At 47.7% G+C, this 15,928-nt stretch overlaps 1 protein-coding gene across 1 annotated transcript; it reads left to right on the forward strand.

Moving 5' to 3' along the window:
• Window positions 1-873: 873 nt before the first annotated feature.
• Window positions 874-15,505, forward strand: RCC1L (RCC1 like). The gene is made up of 11 exons (XM_054394573.1): window positions 874-1,158; window positions 1,946-2,075; window positions 4,539-4,667; window positions 5,535-5,601; window positions 6,690-6,741; window positions 8,165-8,249; window positions 8,921-9,102; window positions 10,238-10,322; window positions 11,263-11,436; window positions 12,517-12,602; window positions 14,213-15,505. The coding sequence occupies exons 1-11, from the start codon at window positions 874-876 to the stop codon at window positions 14,288-14,290; spliced, it is 1,353 nt and encodes a 450-aa protein (XP_054250548.1). The 3' UTR covers window positions 14,291-15,505.
• Window positions 15,506-15,928: the final 423 nt, after the last annotated feature.

A 15,928-nucleotide genomic window follows, 5' to 3' on the forward strand; every position in this document is an offset into this window, starting at 1 on the left:
TCCCTAGCTGTATTCACAGCCCGTATCAACCTCCCAGGGCATTCAGTTTCTCCTGCTGTGAGTCAGGTCTACAGCTTCCCCACAGCTCTACCCTGGCCTGGGCATTGTCTCATCAGCAGAAGTGTGAATAGAGTAGACAAGGTGTGAAACGTTCTTCCCCTGCCCTGATGACAGCAATAGTCACCTATTGTCCCTGCCCCCACAGGTATTTACTGGTGTGGGGAGAAGCCCTCTGGTATTTGGAAAGGTGATAAGGAGGCTGTTTCACATTTTGGCTGGAACAGATTGTCTAGGAAAGGGTAAGCAGAGAACAGTCAGGGTCCTCACATATGATTAACAAATAATTTCATTTTTATTTATTACAGCGTGGTGTCAGGAAAGGCTTTTCTCCCAAGCACACCAAGGCAGGGCACTGGGCAAGGGTCTCTTGTGAAAGATGCCAATAGGGAGGAAAACGGGATTTGGGTCTTGTTTTCAGTCTGGGTTTAAGCTTTGGTCTGGGACTGGTTCTAGGTCCAGGTTAGGGTCTGGATTTGGGTCTGGGTCTGAATCTAGGTTTAGGTTTGGGTCTGCGTTTAAACTTGAGTCTGTATTTGGGTTTGTGTCAGCTGCTGTGTCCAGGTTAGGGCCTGAATTTGAGTCTAGGACTAGGTTTGGGTCTGGGTTTGTATTTGAGTCTGGGTTTGTATTTGAGGCAGGGTCCAGGTGGGGCCCACGCTCTGCAGGCCGCCATTGCCCCTTTAAGAGGCGCGCATCCCGCCGCACCCCGGCTCATGCGTGCAGCGGTGTTGAGCCGGCGGCGGGGTCACAGGTGAGAGGTCGGCAAGATGGCGGCGGCGGAGGCCTGAGGGGCGCGGGGGGCGACAGCTGGAGATGTGGGCAGCCCTGAGGGGAGCGCGGCGTCTGCCGCCCGCCCTCCATAGGGGTCTGGCCAAGCCGGCGCACCCGCAGAGCGTCCGCCAGCTGAAGGAGGCCGAGGAGGCAGCTCCGATCTTCCAGTACGTGGGGAAGGCGGCCAAGCGGAAGGACCGTGTCTTCGTGTGGGGCTTCAGCTACTCGGGCGCCCTGGGCATCCCCAGCTTCGTGAAGCCGGACGCGGGCTGGAAGAAGCCGCGGCGCATCCAGCCCACGCCTTACCGACTGGAAACGGAGGAGAAGGTGGGCCCGGGGCGGGGGTGGTGGCTCTGCTTTGCCCCGGCAGGGTGAGCTCAGCGCTGCTTCTCAGACACCCTCTGCGCATCTCCTCTGTCCGGCCCGCTGCCTCTCGGCAGGTTCTGCTTTCAGCTCTGGAAGGCGTTGAGCAGTCAGGGTTTTCAAAGACTTCGCCATGGTTGTTTTTTCAAATGGATATAGCAGCATTAGGGAGATTTTGGGTAGCAAACAAGTTGGAGAATGTCTGTGTTCTTTTGTCAGGAGTCATAAGAGAATGGAAGTGGCAACGTTTATCAGAGAAATAGGGACTGGTTTTCAGTGGCTTTCTTGGCTGCTCTCACCTTGCCAAAATTGGAACCTTGTGCTGAAAAGCCTTTTATTACCCTTTTGTCTTTATGGTCCTCTTACACTCTGATGTCCAATTCAGAGGGAGTCAGAGCAAAAGGAGTAAAAAAAGGGAGTGTTATTCTCTCAATATCTCTATTTTTGCTGGGTGTTTTTTAATGGACTGCTGATCAGCAAATAGATCTTCCTGCTGTGCTTGAATAGGTCCGAAATAATGCAAAATTAAAGATGTATGTACATGGAAACAGAGCTCTAAGCCAGAAATGTTGGACTTGGCTTCACGCTGTTGTGCTTATCACTGAGAGTGTTTCTGATCATTTTTGCAAAATCCATACACACCCTGAGTTTAAGTCATATTTGGATATGAAGGATGAATACTGCTGACCAAATGGCATGGGGTGAAGCTTGCTTTGTGATTGAACAGTGTGGGGTTTGTTTGTCTTCAAAGATATCCTCTGCTGCCTGCGGTTATGGATTCACGTTGCTGGCCTCCAGTACCACAGACATCACCAAAGTGTGGGGCATGGGGCTCAACAAGGATTCCCAGCTTGGATTCCAGAGAAGCAGAAGAGATCGAAGTAAGATGATGTGGGAAGCTCAATGTTAGAAGGCATGAAAAATGTCCAGGGGGTTTTGATACTGTCCAGGAGGCTTTGATGCAGAGTGTGAGGCTGTGCTTTGCTTTTGTTTTGGTTTGTTTTTTTTCCCCCCTTTTCCTAAGAGAGGCCTATTTATTTATTATTTATCCAATTTTTATTTTGAAACTTAGGTGTGTTTTTGTGTGGTTTGTAAGGGCAAGGTGTGCACCCACTCTATGCCCTGCACATGCTTGGATGGAACTAAAATCTAAGTATTTATTGTGCAGCTCTGTGTGTGTGTGTTGGTTAAGGTGTTGCTTTGAATCTCTGTAGTTTGATAGTAGACAGTGTGGTGGACTAGTTAATGAAACAATTTGGGCAAGAGGTTTCACTGCCTTCTGTTACCTTTGCACCTATAATTTCCTTTTTCACTGAGATCTTTCTGTATAGTCAGTGGATTTTTTTTTAATGTGTTTTTTTATTTTAATTCCCAATTACTTTTGAGGAAAACTCATGTTATTCATTTGTTCTTTCTTGTACCAGGCTCTCAAACACATTTAAGGTGATGATTTCTGTGCAGAATCATAGAATGTTTTGGGTTGGAAGGGACCCTCAAAGGTCATCTTGTCCAACCCCCCCTGCCCCCTGCAGTGAGTAGGGACATATCCAACTGGATCAGGTTGCTCAGGGGCCTATCAAGTTTGACCTTGAATGTCTCCAGAACATTCCACCTAAGACAGATCTGAAAGCCACCAATTTACTTCCCTTGCAGAATGGTTATCTCTGATTGAAAACATTTCTCTATGAACATTAACCACGTTAAAAGCCATTTTTTTTCTCTTTATAATCTGTAAGAGCATAATTTATTAAGGTATGGTGCATCTGATATGAGCAAAAGATCAAATGTTGCAGAGAAGCAGAAGAAAATTTCATCTCCTGTCTGCAGAGAATGGTGCAGTTTCTGGTGGTGCTGCTGCTGGGCACTGCTGCTAGCACGCTGGATAGATCTCCAGAAATGTGGAGCTGCAAAATGAAGGCTCCCCAGAGGCTTCCACTCATGTCTGCTTTTAAAGGCTTCATCTCTCATTCTTAGTTCTGTACATGCTAATGTCCCAGCAGTGTCTTGCCATTTTCTTGTTTTTCTTCTGACCTGCAGTTTGTTTGTGCCAGAGAATCCATGGGTAGGTTGAACAGATTTGTCGTTCAAGAGTGTTTGGGAGGATCTGTTGAAAGTGCAGTGCAGATCAGTGAGATTGCTGCTGCTCCATCTCTACCTTCCCACAGACCAGCTTTGTATTTCATGCTGAAGCTTCAGCTGGTTTTAAGCCAAACTACTATTTTACTCTCACCCTTCTCTTCCTTAGCTACCCCATTGCCTCTTTGCTCCAGAATCCCTTAAATACCAGTGGTGAGCACCACACCTTCCAGCCCCTTGTGTCGCTTTGCTGGAAGGAGCAGAGAGAAAAGAAAAGGTTCTTTGCTTCCACATCTCCTTAGATAGATACAAACTTTGCTGCCTTTCGGTTCCTGCTGTGTTGCACAGCAAACTCCCACTGTTTGCAAGCAGCCAGTCCTTGCATCAAGCAGTGTCTTGCTGTTAAAGGATATGTGGGGATTTGCTGCCTTTTTTTTTTTTTTAACTGCAGGCAGTGAGAACTAGTTGCAGCACTGCTACATGTGAGCAGAATACTGCTTTGGGTCTTCTGGGCTTTGATTTCACTTCTTGCAGTGGCTTTCTTTGATATCAGAGCTTTTTATCTCCCCTTAACCTTTTCCCTGGTAGTGATTTGTGTTTTGCTGTTCTTTTCTTTTTTTCCCCTCCCAGCTGACTGTCCCTGATTACATATTCTTCAAGTTACTATGTCTTCTTCTAGTGCAGCCTGTCATTTTCCTCCCTAAACCTTAGATCTCTTATCCCCTGTGGAGCCAGGCTAGCTAATGTTTCTTGCATTCCTTTTTTTCTGGAAGGCCCTTTAATCTACTGTTCTTTAAATATGAAGCCCTAAGACTTTTTTTCCTTCACATTTTGTGCTGTCTTTCTGTGATTGCTGCTATTGTACCTTATTTGCAGTATCCTCAGTTGCACAGAGTACTTAGTTTGGGCTTGGTGTTAAGCTCCCTAGTAATCCAGCCTTAGTCACCAAGGTGGTTGAACATGTGGCTGAGAGCCTCAGGTTTTCAATTCTGGCCTTCTGGAGCCTTAATACCATTCAGCCCTACGTATGGTGGGGTTTTGATTAGGCAGGGATCCCCAGTGGCTTCAGGCATCCCAGTGGCTTTTAACTCCATGCCTCTGATGAATCTCAGTCAGCCCTTTGCTGGTTTTGTATCTTGGCCTTCTGAGATACGTCTGCTTTTCTAACCAAAGGGAAGTGAGTGTGCGTGCACAACAGATTGGCAAATATGTGATAAATTTGCTTTGTGGAAGCTACTGACTTTGTAAACTTGTCTGCCTTCCTTCAGCTAAGGGCTATGAGTATGTCTTGGAGCCATCTCCAATTCCATTACCACTGGAGAAGCCGCAGCAGACTCGAGTCTTGCAGGTGTCCTGTGGGAGAGCACATTCCCTGATCCTGACAGACAGGGAAGGAGGTATGGTATCACCTGTGCTGGTGACAAGGGACAGCTGACTGTGCATTTATTCAGAGCTCCAGACAAGATTGTCTTCTGCCCTCTAGAGCCAGACCCCAGTGGGCTGTCTGCGCTGTGGTTGTGACTCAGGGAGCCGTGTGCCTTTCTGGGATTGTTCCCTGGAGGGCCAGCCCTGAGCTGATTCCTGTGTGTTGAGCTCTGCTGGCTCAGGCTGTAAACACTTTGGAAGCTTTTTCACTACAGGTGCTGCAAAATGTGGTTTGTTTATCTAGCCCCAGGCCTTGCTGAAGTGTAGCCTGCTTGTCTTGTTCAGTCAGACGTGTTCTGTTCTGGATGGCTGTGCCAATACTCCTGTGCTACTTTCCCCTTGAAGCCCCAGAGTGCTTCGTTTGTGAAAGCAATTAATTAATGGCCTTTGTGCAGAAGACCCTGGTTGTGAATTGGCTCTCCATGTCTCTGGGAATTCCACTGGTGCGGTGGCTTCAGTGCTGCACTGAGCAATCCAGTGCTGCTTATCAGTGGGTGAGCTGGTTGGCTGTTGATTTAAGGCTCCTGTGGGAGTGCTGATGTGCTCCTGAGTCTCCTTGGCAACAGTGGGATGAACCAGGCAATTACTGAGAAGCAGCCAGTCAGCTCCAGGTACTGCTGCTCTGCCTGCAACATATCCCCAGGATGCTGTTGGCGAAAATGGATTCAGTCACTTGAATTTAAGTGGATTTGGTCTGAAGAAAGCTTATGCCAATTTTTGCAGTGCTACATTCTACCTTTCAGGCTGAGGCCTACATGACAGTGTTTTGTGTAGCTGAAAGGAGGCTTTCAGGGGATTGGACAGTCACAAACCCAGTGCATTTTATCATTGTTTTCCAGTTTTCACAATGGGGAACAATTCTTATGGACAGTGTGGCCGGAACATTGTTGAAGATGAAATTTACAGGTGAGAATCCAGAGATCCTGCACTTCTTTAATGCTAAAAACATAACTGTGTGAAAGCAACCCTACAGAAAAGCCTGGAGGTGGGAGAAATCTGGTAGGATAAGGATATCATTTAGGATGAAGGAGGCTGAGAACAGGCTTTTATGCTGCAGGTGTCCTATAAATGGCTTGGCTTTATACCCAGGCTGGGCACTAGCACTTCTCAGACCACACTGACAAAAGACAGAATGATGTCAGCATGTGGCAATTTCACAGGACATGGTGAGAAAACCCAGCCTTCATAAATTGCTTGAGGTAATTGGTGTTAGTAGTTGGTCTTTTTCCCTTTCACCTCTTGGAGTGCAAGTGCTATTTCTGAGAGTGTCAGAAATGCCATTTAGTGATGAAAGAGGCACCCTTTTGTTGAGTCTCTTGGCTGTAACTGCCTTTGAATCTGCAGTGCTTTTCCTTCATAGGCTTTTTGTGAGCCACACACCAAAGCATATTCTCAAAATGCTTCGTAAGATAGTAGTGATGTAAGTGGATAGGGGAAATATATTGAATTGCTGATTCCCTGACAAGGCCTAGAAGTGATCTTGTTCATTGCTCTCTCTGTGAGCCAGAAGATGTGGCCTGTAGAGTTTAAGAAAACAGCTGCAATTTAGCTAGCTTTTCTTTGCCTTGATTCTGGAAGTTAAGTCGTTGGATTGTTCAGAATTCCTGACTTTGTGAAAGAATGACATGGATGTAACACTACATCATGCTCTGGGATACCTGGTTAATCTCCAGCGAGGTGTAGTGTTTCTGTAGGTGCTGCAGTGCTGTCTAGTGCTTCTAGACTAAGGAATGTGTTTGAGGGTTGCTCCCACACCCAGTTCCCAGGAGAGGTTGTGTTTTAAAAGTGACAGCTCTTCAATAAGAGAATGCAAATTACTTTCCCTCTGTGTGCAGTAATTTTGCAGTGCTCTTTGAATATGTAAGAGAACATACGAAAGGATCTCTGCTGTGATAGCAAAGTGGCTTTCAGCAAAGGCAGGTCAACCTTCACATTTTTCAGTTCAGTCCACTGACCTCCTCTGTGTTGCCTTTTCTCTTCTTGGTGGTGTCCAGTGAAAGCTATGTAATTCATCAGCTGAAGGAGTTTGACAGCAGTGTTGTCCAGGTAAGAGGATCACCTGAAGTGAATTCTAAGGGTGGGTTGAAAACTGGCTGAGCAGGTGAGCTCAGAGGGTGGTTAGCCCTGGCATGAGGCCTAGCTGACTGCCAGTAGTTAGTGCTGTATCCCATACTGGCTCTGATCTGCTTAACATTTTCACTGGTGAATGGATGATGGAGCTGAGTGAACCCTCAGCAGGTTTGCAGATGGCATAAACCTGGAGGAGTGGCTGATAGACCAAGTGATGGTGATGCCATCCAGAGGCTGGAGAGATGGGCTGATGAAGTTCAGCAAGGGCAAGGATGCAGTGCTGCACCTGGGGAGGAACAGCCTCAGACACCACTGAAGTTTGGGGGCTGACCTGCTGGGAAGCAGCTCTGCAGAAAAGGCCTGGGGGTCCTGGTGGACACCAAGCTGACCATGAGCTAGCAGCATGACCTTGCTGTAGAGAAGGCAAATGGAATCCTGGGTTGCATTAGGAAGAGTGTTGCCAGCAGGTCCAAGGAGGTGGTCCTTTCCTTCTGCTCAGCACTGGTGATGCCACACTCAACATATTGGGCTCTCTAGTACCAGAGAGACTTGGACATACTGCCACCAAGTCTGCAGGTGGCTGCAGTACTTCCAGGCACAATTCTCTGCTATCTGAGGGCAAACACTGCTCCTGTTTCCTGCAGTATCCTAGAAAGCAGGGTCATTCATTGAGGTCCATGTGATGAGAGTGTGCCATGGTACAGCTTAATGATGTTTTGAATTAGGTTTGTAGACTTCTGTTTGGATTTTTCATGCTTTTTATGTGTTTTTTTTTTTTTTCAAGGGGCTTCAGTAATTGGTACCTGTTGTACTTTGATGACAGCAGTGATGTGCTTAATGTTCTTGATAGTCACTCTTTTAACTTGTGGATTAAATCCCTTTTCATCTTTGGCTAATTTTTAATGCCTCCTTTTGAAGATCTTGGCTTTAATTCATGCCAAGCCTGTGGCAGACATGATTGCTAGTTCAACAGAAATGTCAGTTTGAGAACAGATGTGTTCCTAGAGCTTTTGCATGGCAAGGAATCAATAGGAGTCTACAGCTGGCATTGAGAGCCATGTGGCAGCACTCTGTGAAGGGTGTTGCTTATTTACTCTTTGCTGGTTTATTGTGTTGCACTGCTGAGTTGAGCTTTCTGTTAACTAGGCCTTGTTTTGGTCCTGAGAACAAATCAACTGCAGCATCACTTTCCACAAATAAAACTCTGCTGTTGTCTGTGCTGTCTTGTGCTGTTCTCAGCCTTCCCTGTCTGTAGGGCAGTCTGGCTGGGAGAGACAAGTCAAAATCTGAGTTGCTGGGCATTGTTGAGGTTCTTTGCTGGGTTTGTCTGCTGATAATACTTTGTGTTTGATCCTGAACAACCTTTCCTGACCAGCTGTGGCTTTGTATTTGTGTGCAGGTTGTGTGTGGGCAGGACCACAGTCTGTTCAGAACCAAGAAAGGCACAGTCTATGCATGTGGATGGGGAGCTGATGGACAAACAGGTAGGAGCTCAGCTCAGCTTGCATTTTAGTGAATTGATGGCTATAACAAGCTGTCCTGACTCAAAGCTTGTGATATGTGTTGTCATGCATGTCTGGACAGAAAGGACCTGGTGCAGATGTTCAGTTACACTTTGTGTAACCAAACTGAGACAAAACAGATCACTTTAAAGCAGCTTGGGGATGCCCTGCTGACACTCCAAGCAGGCCATCTGAGGAGAATGTGTCTAATGTTTAAGAGCTTGCAGAGGGATGTGGAGGTGGCATGAGAAGGTGAGCTCCCTGGTTCTGTGCAGGCTTTGCCTTCCTGCTTCTCTGGTTTCAGGGTCTGTTTTCCTTCTTTCACTGCTTTTGAACTGACAGAGACCTTTGGCAGCTATTGCTGTCACAGCATGGGATCCTTGGCCAGGCCCTTCTTCTGGTGGCTCCTGCTGTCAAAGAACTTCTTCACTGGTATCCTCCAGGTGTGATTGTATAAAGTTGTTTTGTACTCCAGAGAGGTACCTTTGGCTGGCAGAAGTGGTGTCTGTGGTTGCTTGTTCATTGGAGCTGGTGGTTAAGAGATGTGGATGGGAAGACTGAGTTATAACATGACAAAATGCTCCTGTGTAGGTGTTAAAAGTATATCTGGGAAAAAAAATTCCATCATCTTTCTACTTTTTTTTTCCTTTCAGGTCTAGGACACTACAACATCACCAGTGTTCCTACTAAGCTACAGGGTGACATTGCTGGAGTAAACATCATCCAGGTCTCTTCCTATGGGGACTGCTGTCTGGCTGTCTCAGAAGAAGGAGATGTCTTTGGCTGGGGAAATTCAGAGTACTTGCAGTTGGCATGTGTCACAGAAACCACACAGGTCAGTTGGCCTGGGGGCCTGTTTTAACATGTTCCAGCTCAGCTGCTGCACACAGTTAAAAATTACCCACTCCTCCCTGCTCTGGGTTCTTCTGACAGCAGTGTAAATCAATACAAACTAACACCACCAGCAGGCTGTTTCTACCCATGCTTACAAAACCAATCTGTCTGAAATGCTTGTATAGCTTTGGGGCAGTGTGTTTGCCAGCTGTTGATAGGCAAAGACTTGTGACCTCACCTCAGTTTTAGTGTGTTATAAAGGAAGACTTACACCCCATGTGCTCCTTCCATGGACTTTGCACCAAACTGAGGTGCAGCTTGAGTGCTTGTGCTGATTCCAGGACAGGAATTAGTCATTTGGCTGATAGAGAGTGGTCCTGCTTTCAGCATGGTGCTGATCCAGATTGGAAGTCCCTTCCAATCAGCCTACATGTTTAGTGAATTCTTCACCTGAGTCTTAAACAAACCCTAGTGTCTCACAGACAGAAGTTTTTCTGGGGCAAAAATACAGTGCTGACTTGACATCAGGTATTGTAGTACTGAGGTAAGTGGGCAGATGGTCTCCTCTTGCACTTAGCTTAGGAGATGGAGACAGGGAATTAATTAATACCTAAGCTGCTCTTGGCAGAGGGCTAAGAGCAGAGAGTTGCATTGTTATGGCTTTAGTAAAATAATCACAGAATCATAGAATTGTTTGGCTTGGACCAGACTTCTAAGATTGAGTCAAACCATTAGCCCAGCACTGCCAGGTCACCACTAAACCATGTCCCTGTTCCCTGTGTATCCTTAATGTGGGGTAATTACTGAGACCCTTAAGGCCTGGTGACAATGACTGGGCTAAGCAGTGTGGTAGTTTCCTGGGTGGGTGCCTGAGGGTGGTCAGAGGGAGACAGCTTTGTTGCCATGCATGGAAGCTTTCCAGTGGGCACCTTCTCCCACTCTGTCCACTTTCAGCCTTATTTAAGGTAGTTTCTTAAATCTTAGGGCTTGTGTTCATTCTGTCATTTGGACATGAAAGGTTGGTTGTGTCAGGATTGTCTATGTAAGGTATAACCAGAACTAGAGGACAAGTGACAAATGTCTGTCTAGTTTGCAGTTTACCTTATCTCTAACAGCTCTCCTGCAACCTCACACAGGTGAATGTGCCCAGGCACCTGCCATTCAAGATTGGGAAGATAAAGGAGGCTGCCTGTGGAGGGACAGGCAACATGGTGCTGACAGGTGAGTTTGCCTTTACAACTGTCATGCAGCAGGTGGATTGTGACATCCACCTCTAACATCCCACATGGAGCAGGCATCTTGTGCACTGGGAACAGGAGGAGGAGGGAAGCTGGGAGCCTGAGAAACCTCTGGTTTAAGAATGCACATGGGGAGTTGTCACTGGCCACAGAGCATTGCTTCCAGTGTGTGCCTCTGCAAACTAGAACAAGAGCCTGCTTGCTGCTTGTGGCTCTGATCTTGTTTGCTGATTACACAGGCCATGGGAGGCCTACAGTGAAGATGGAAGGAGTAAAGCAACATCTGAGAGAAAAAAGAATCCTTCAGACTCAATATAAATCTGGCATGTAAATAAATCTTGATAAACTAGGCTGGACAAATAGGGAGTTCTGAGAGCAGTGCAACTCTGCAGCAGGTTTCTTGGTGACTGCTGCTTTGGATTGCCAGTGGCCAAGGGAACACAGCTTGAAAGCCACTGAGTAAAGGAATGAAGGAGAGGGCTGTACAGCTCCTGTGGAGGATCATCTCATACACACAGTATGGGGGTTGGGATGACAAGAGACTTGAGCTAGTCTGAAGGGAGCAGAGCTAGTAGAAAGAGTAACTTCCACTGTCTTGTGCCATCCAACTGCTGTCTTTCCCAGGCACCTGATAGAAGGCACAATGCCAGGCCAGGGTGACCAGCCTCCTGCTGGTGTGGCCATGCCTCAGAGGGAAAAGCTGTGACAATAAAACACTCAACTTCTGCCCCATCAGTCAGTAAGCTCAAGTATTCTATCCAGCCCACACTGTGCTGGCATTGTTCTGCTTGGTCTGCTTGCTAGCCAAAAGACTGCTCTGGGAGAAAGGAAAAATATCCCTTTGGATCTGATTAACTTTGGGTCACGGCACGAATTTCACAAGCACAGGCTTTCTTACAGAGTGTGTTCTTATTGAAATGCAGAAGAAGGAAGTGTTTTTGTCTGGGGATATGGAATTCTTGGGAAAGGACCAAACCTAATAGAGACAGCAGTGCCAGAGATGATCCCACCCAGCCTTTTTGGCCGCTCGGACTTCAATCCGGACGTCCGTGTTGCTCACGTTCGCTGTGGACTCAGCCACTTTGCTGCCCTTACAAGTAAGTTTCTGGTCCTGCTGCTGTGGAGAAGATTTTTTTTTTTTTTTTTTTGATTTCCTGGTACAGAATAAGTCATTGTTACACTTTGAAAGCATCCGGAATTGGTGTGACAAATGAACAAACTACACCAGCCTAAGCTGGAGCGAGATGTCAGGGTTTCTTGGCTCTGCTGACCAGCTTGAGTTAGCAATCCGAGGTGGGAGGGCCCACACCACACAACTGCAGTGGTGCTCTGGTCTGTTCAAGCTGCACTCCATGCCTTTCAAGGAAGTTCTGAATTTCAGAGGGGTTTCACAATGGGCAGCAGAGGGCAGCAGTGCAGAAAACCCAGGGGCTGGGGACTGAAAGACAGAGGTTGCTGATCGACCAAGCACCTTGGCACCTCCCAGTCCTCCTTGGGGAAGTGCTCTGCATGACGCTGTCAGTCTGGTTGCAGGGTGCTTCACCTGGTAATCAGGAAATGTTAGAGATCATCTTTTGGTTGTCTCTGCTGTGGGGCTGATCTGAACACTTGAGATTTACATGTTTTACTGAGGAGCCTAAAACTCTCCAGCTCTGTTGAAGACAAGTTGTTTGTTTTGGTTTTTGTTTTTTTGTTTTTTTTTCTTCCCCAAGCTGTCATTTGAAGGCCACTTCTGTCAGGCAGCTGAGTTAACCAGTCCCCAGGTGACAGCTTGGGACAGATTCACTGCTTTGCTTGCAGGCTTTGCTGTGCTGATCGTTGATGTGGGTCAGCTGTAATTGTCTGACTTCCAGTGCAGTCATTCACTTCACCAATGATTCCCTGGAATCTCTTCTGCTGAACTCTTTCTTCAAACAGAATTCCAAAGCAAGAGCTCTAAGGGAGGGATGCAAAGATTTGCGCCTGGAACTTGCTGCTTGTCCTGCTCATTAGGCATCATTTTCCCCAAGCAAAGTACATTTATTGTCCTTGGAACTAAACTTGGTGGCTTTCATACTGCATGTCTAACCCTTTGTACTCCCAGAAGCACTGCAGCCACACTTGCCAGCATCACAAATAAAATTCTTCCTTTTTAATGGCCCATTTTATTCTTTTTCTTATTTTTTTTCACTGTATAGACAGAGGAGAACTCTTTGTATGGGGCAAGAATCTAAGAGGGTGCCTGGGAACTGGAAGGATGGAAGATCACTATTTCCCATGGAGGGTAAGGATGGTGTTATTAAAGCCAAGAGGGTATTCTTTACTCTTTGTTATCCTGAGGGCAAGAAGCATCATTTGCTTTGTAGTTTTGCTGAGTGCTTTTCAAAGAGCTGCAAGCCTAAGATGACTGTGGAACTGCTTTGATTTCCAGAGGTCCTTGTATAGCCCACTAAGAGGTGGAGGTATCCAGGAAAATTTTTACTCTGCTATTTCAGTATCAATTTCAGATCTCAAAGAAACATCTGGTGCTGTGCCATCACACCTGAGCAGTTCTTGTCTCCCTCCTGTCTAGTCTTACACCTGCTGCCCCTTACTGCTTCTTCCCTCCCCTTCTCACCTGCAGTTCTCCTCTGTACCTGCTGCAGAGAACACCAGCAGTACTGGTCACCTGGCACCCAACAGATTTGCACTGCACATTGAAATGTTTTGCTTGTGGTGGTTGGGCTGTAGGGGCAGCAGGTCCACATAGCTGTGGGCTTCCTTCCCCTGCTCCTCTTCCAAGTCAAGCAGTTGTGGTGGTGGGTCACTGGGCTGCTTGTGTAGTTACAGTAGGAGATCCTTACCCACTGAACTGTTTTCATAGCTGTTTTGCAGCACTTCCAGTTCCACTCCCTTCCCTTGGATAGCTCTGAGAGCCAGACTCTGTGGGTGTAGAAGAGTCTTTGGCTCTGGAGTTCAGCACTCAGCCTAGCAGATGTTCCCAGTCTCCATGAAGGCCAAGCAGGAGAGGAGGGAGGCAATCAAAGTGGACCACCCTGGAGTCCCTTTCTGTGTGTGTGAACTTGCAGTGGATGTATTTCTTTAGCATGCTTTCTCTTCCTTTTAAAAATCAACAGAAAAAGACCAGGCCTGGAGCATTTGCCTAAAATCACACTGCTGTGGCTGAGAGGAGTTTCTGAATTCCTCAAGTGTGGCTTCTCCAGGTTTCCCTAACACCACCACAGCAACATACCAAAGCAAGGGCAGTTACCAGGATACTGTGTGTGACCTCCTACCCTAGAGTTAGTTATCTCCTCCCCTTTAGCTCTGAGGGAAACCTTCCATCTGTAGCCTCTGCTTTCCTGGAGCTTGAAGTCATCTTCAAGTGAATGAGCTGTGACCACTAGAGAGTGAGCTGGGTCTGCTTAGCATCAAAGCAAAAGCTGCCTTGGGCTGAGTTGAGCTTCTGCCTTGGGCTGAGTTGAGCTTCTGCCTTGGGCTGAGTTGAGCTTCTGCCTTGGGCTGAGTTGAGCTTCTGCCTGTTTCTGGTCCTTGCTGGTGAGAGAAGAGGCAAAGCCTCCTGGTGCTTGGGCAGCTCCTCCTCTGCTGCCTGGATTATGCTCTGTGTGCTGCTGAACAGATGGGCTGAGGCTGCTTCCTCAGTCTGATGGTCTGTCCTTCCAAAGGTTTCTGTGCCTCTCTGGAGGGAGGAGGAGAACATTTCACAGCTCCCTGCACCAGTGTGCCTGGTGCTGACTCTTGCTTCCTCTGGGTTTTCAGCATGGCACTTCCCTTGGTGCAAGTCCCTGTAAAACCAGCTGGTGTGCCAAGCAGCAGGAGGATGGATGAGCAATGGGAAATACAGGGGCCAAGTTCCAGCCTGAGCAGTAATCTCCTCTTGTGTGTCTGTTGCAGGTGACTGTGCCTGGTGAGGTGGTGGATGTTGCCTGTGGAGTTGATCACATGGTGAGCATGGTGAAGTCTTTCACCTAGTTACTGTTGCTGGGACTTGGTGATGAGCTTCTTGGAAAGGAAGACTCCTGTGAAGCCAAGCAAGAAGTGACTGTCAGCAGAGATGGCCATGGCAGTGCCTGGGGGTGGTGTCAGCTCCAGCCTGGCTGCAGGAAGTGTGTTCACTGAGGGGAGTGGAAGTGCAAGGAGTGCTCTGGTTGGTTCATGATGAGCTCCCAGAGAGTCTGTGGCCCAGCCCTCACCTGGTGAGTCTCTCTGCCTGAGGATGAAGAGTATCCCCCTCAGGGAAGATGTGCTACAGATCTCATCTTGTGCCAAGGACACTTATTTAGGAATGCTTTCACTGTCACCAGCTCTGAGGTGTCAGTGTGGGGCTGACACCAAGTTATTCCTCAAGGGAAAGGTCTTTTTTTGTTAGATAATTGTTTTTAATATGGAAGAAGTCATGCTGTCTGGTGTCCAGCACAGCTGTCCTCAGTGTCCACCACCAGTTGCACTCTGCCCAGGCTGCTGCTGAGCAGAAGCTGGATGCACAGCCAGTGGCCTGGGGGCAGTGGTGTGCCCAGGCTGTGGCTGGCTTCTGTGTGGACTCTTAAGGACTGAACATGTTCCTTAAACTGTAAGAGTGAGAAGGTGTTTGCAGGGAGAGAGTGCTGTTAGATGAGCCAGTGTGGAAAGGCAGATGCAGGGCTGGCTGTGCTGCTGTGCAGGGGTGGCTGATGGGGACAGGAGCCAGCCCCAGCCTATTAGTGAGGTAGACTGGTAATGAACTCCCTCAGCTACCTGCAGGCTGGGTGCTCAGGCAGTGGACATGAGCAGCACTCAACTGCTCCCTGAGTGCTTCTGCCTTCCTGTGCTGGTCACAAACCCCTGCCTAGGATTTTCTGGGGTCTCCCTGCGCTCTGTCTTCAGGGGTGTGGTGGCTCTTAGCTGCTGAGAGGCCTTTTAAATGAGCCAGGCTTTTCAGTAGCACCCAGCAGGGCAGGGGGTCTTCATGGGCAAGAAGCACAACCCTCTTCCTTGGTACCAAAGAAGTTGTGGTGTGTTCAGAACACAGCAAGCTGTGCAGCAGCTCTCTGTGCCTGTAGCAGGCACACATCTCACACCAAAGTGTGGGAAACTCTCCTGGGCAATAATACTCCAGACATCAGGCACAGCTGTATCATTTCTTTGTGTGGGATACTTCTGCTGTGTATGTTACTTTGGGAAGTTCCAAGTTCATACCTTTCTAATAAAGTGATGAAAAAGTCTTTGTTGGTAGTAATGGAATATTCTTGAGCTTGACTTTCACACCTGAGCTGCTCTGTCCTGCACTCTGCATTTAAACTGAGGCATTGCAGCTTGCAGTGATGTGACAGGAAAGCTCTTCTGTCAGCTGGGACACCTCTGCACCTGCAGCAGTGTAAGCAGGCAGCATCTCCATGGGCCCAGGGGACACCAGGTATGTGCATTTTGGCTCCACTAGCTGAAGTTTTATATCACAGCTGTGTGATTACCAAAACTTGAGGTGGGGAGTAAGCTCTACCTGGCTGAACTAAGCCTTGAAGAGCTTGAAGAAGTCATTGTCCCAGTTGACTCAAGGCTTGTCAGGCCACACCTGGAGCACTGCCTGCAGTTTTGGTCCCTGCTGTATAAAAAGAGGCAGAGAGGCTGGAAAGT

The sequence above is a fragment of the Indicator indicator genome, chromosome 30, assembly GCF_027791375.1.
Source record: "Indicator indicator isolate 239-I01 chromosome 30, UM_Iind_1.1, whole genome shotgun sequence".
Taxonomy (NCBI): domain Eukaryota; kingdom Metazoa; phylum Chordata; class Aves; order Piciformes; family Indicatoridae; genus Indicator; species Indicator indicator.

Excerpts from the sequence above, each read along its gene's own strand:
- RCC1L (XM_054394573.1), top strand. The coding sequence starts at position 874 with ATGTGGGCAGCCCTGAGGGGAGCGCGGCGTCTGCCGCCCGCCCTCCAT. Across the intron at positions 2,076-4,538 it reads GAGAAGCAGAAGAGATCGAA|CTAAGGGCTATGAGTATGTC; the intron begins GTAAGATGATGT and ends GCCTTCCTTCAG. Across the intron at positions 5,602-6,689 it reads GTTGAAGATGAAATTTACAG|TGAAAGCTATGTAATTCATC; the intron begins GTGAGAATCCAG and ends GGTGGTGTCCAG.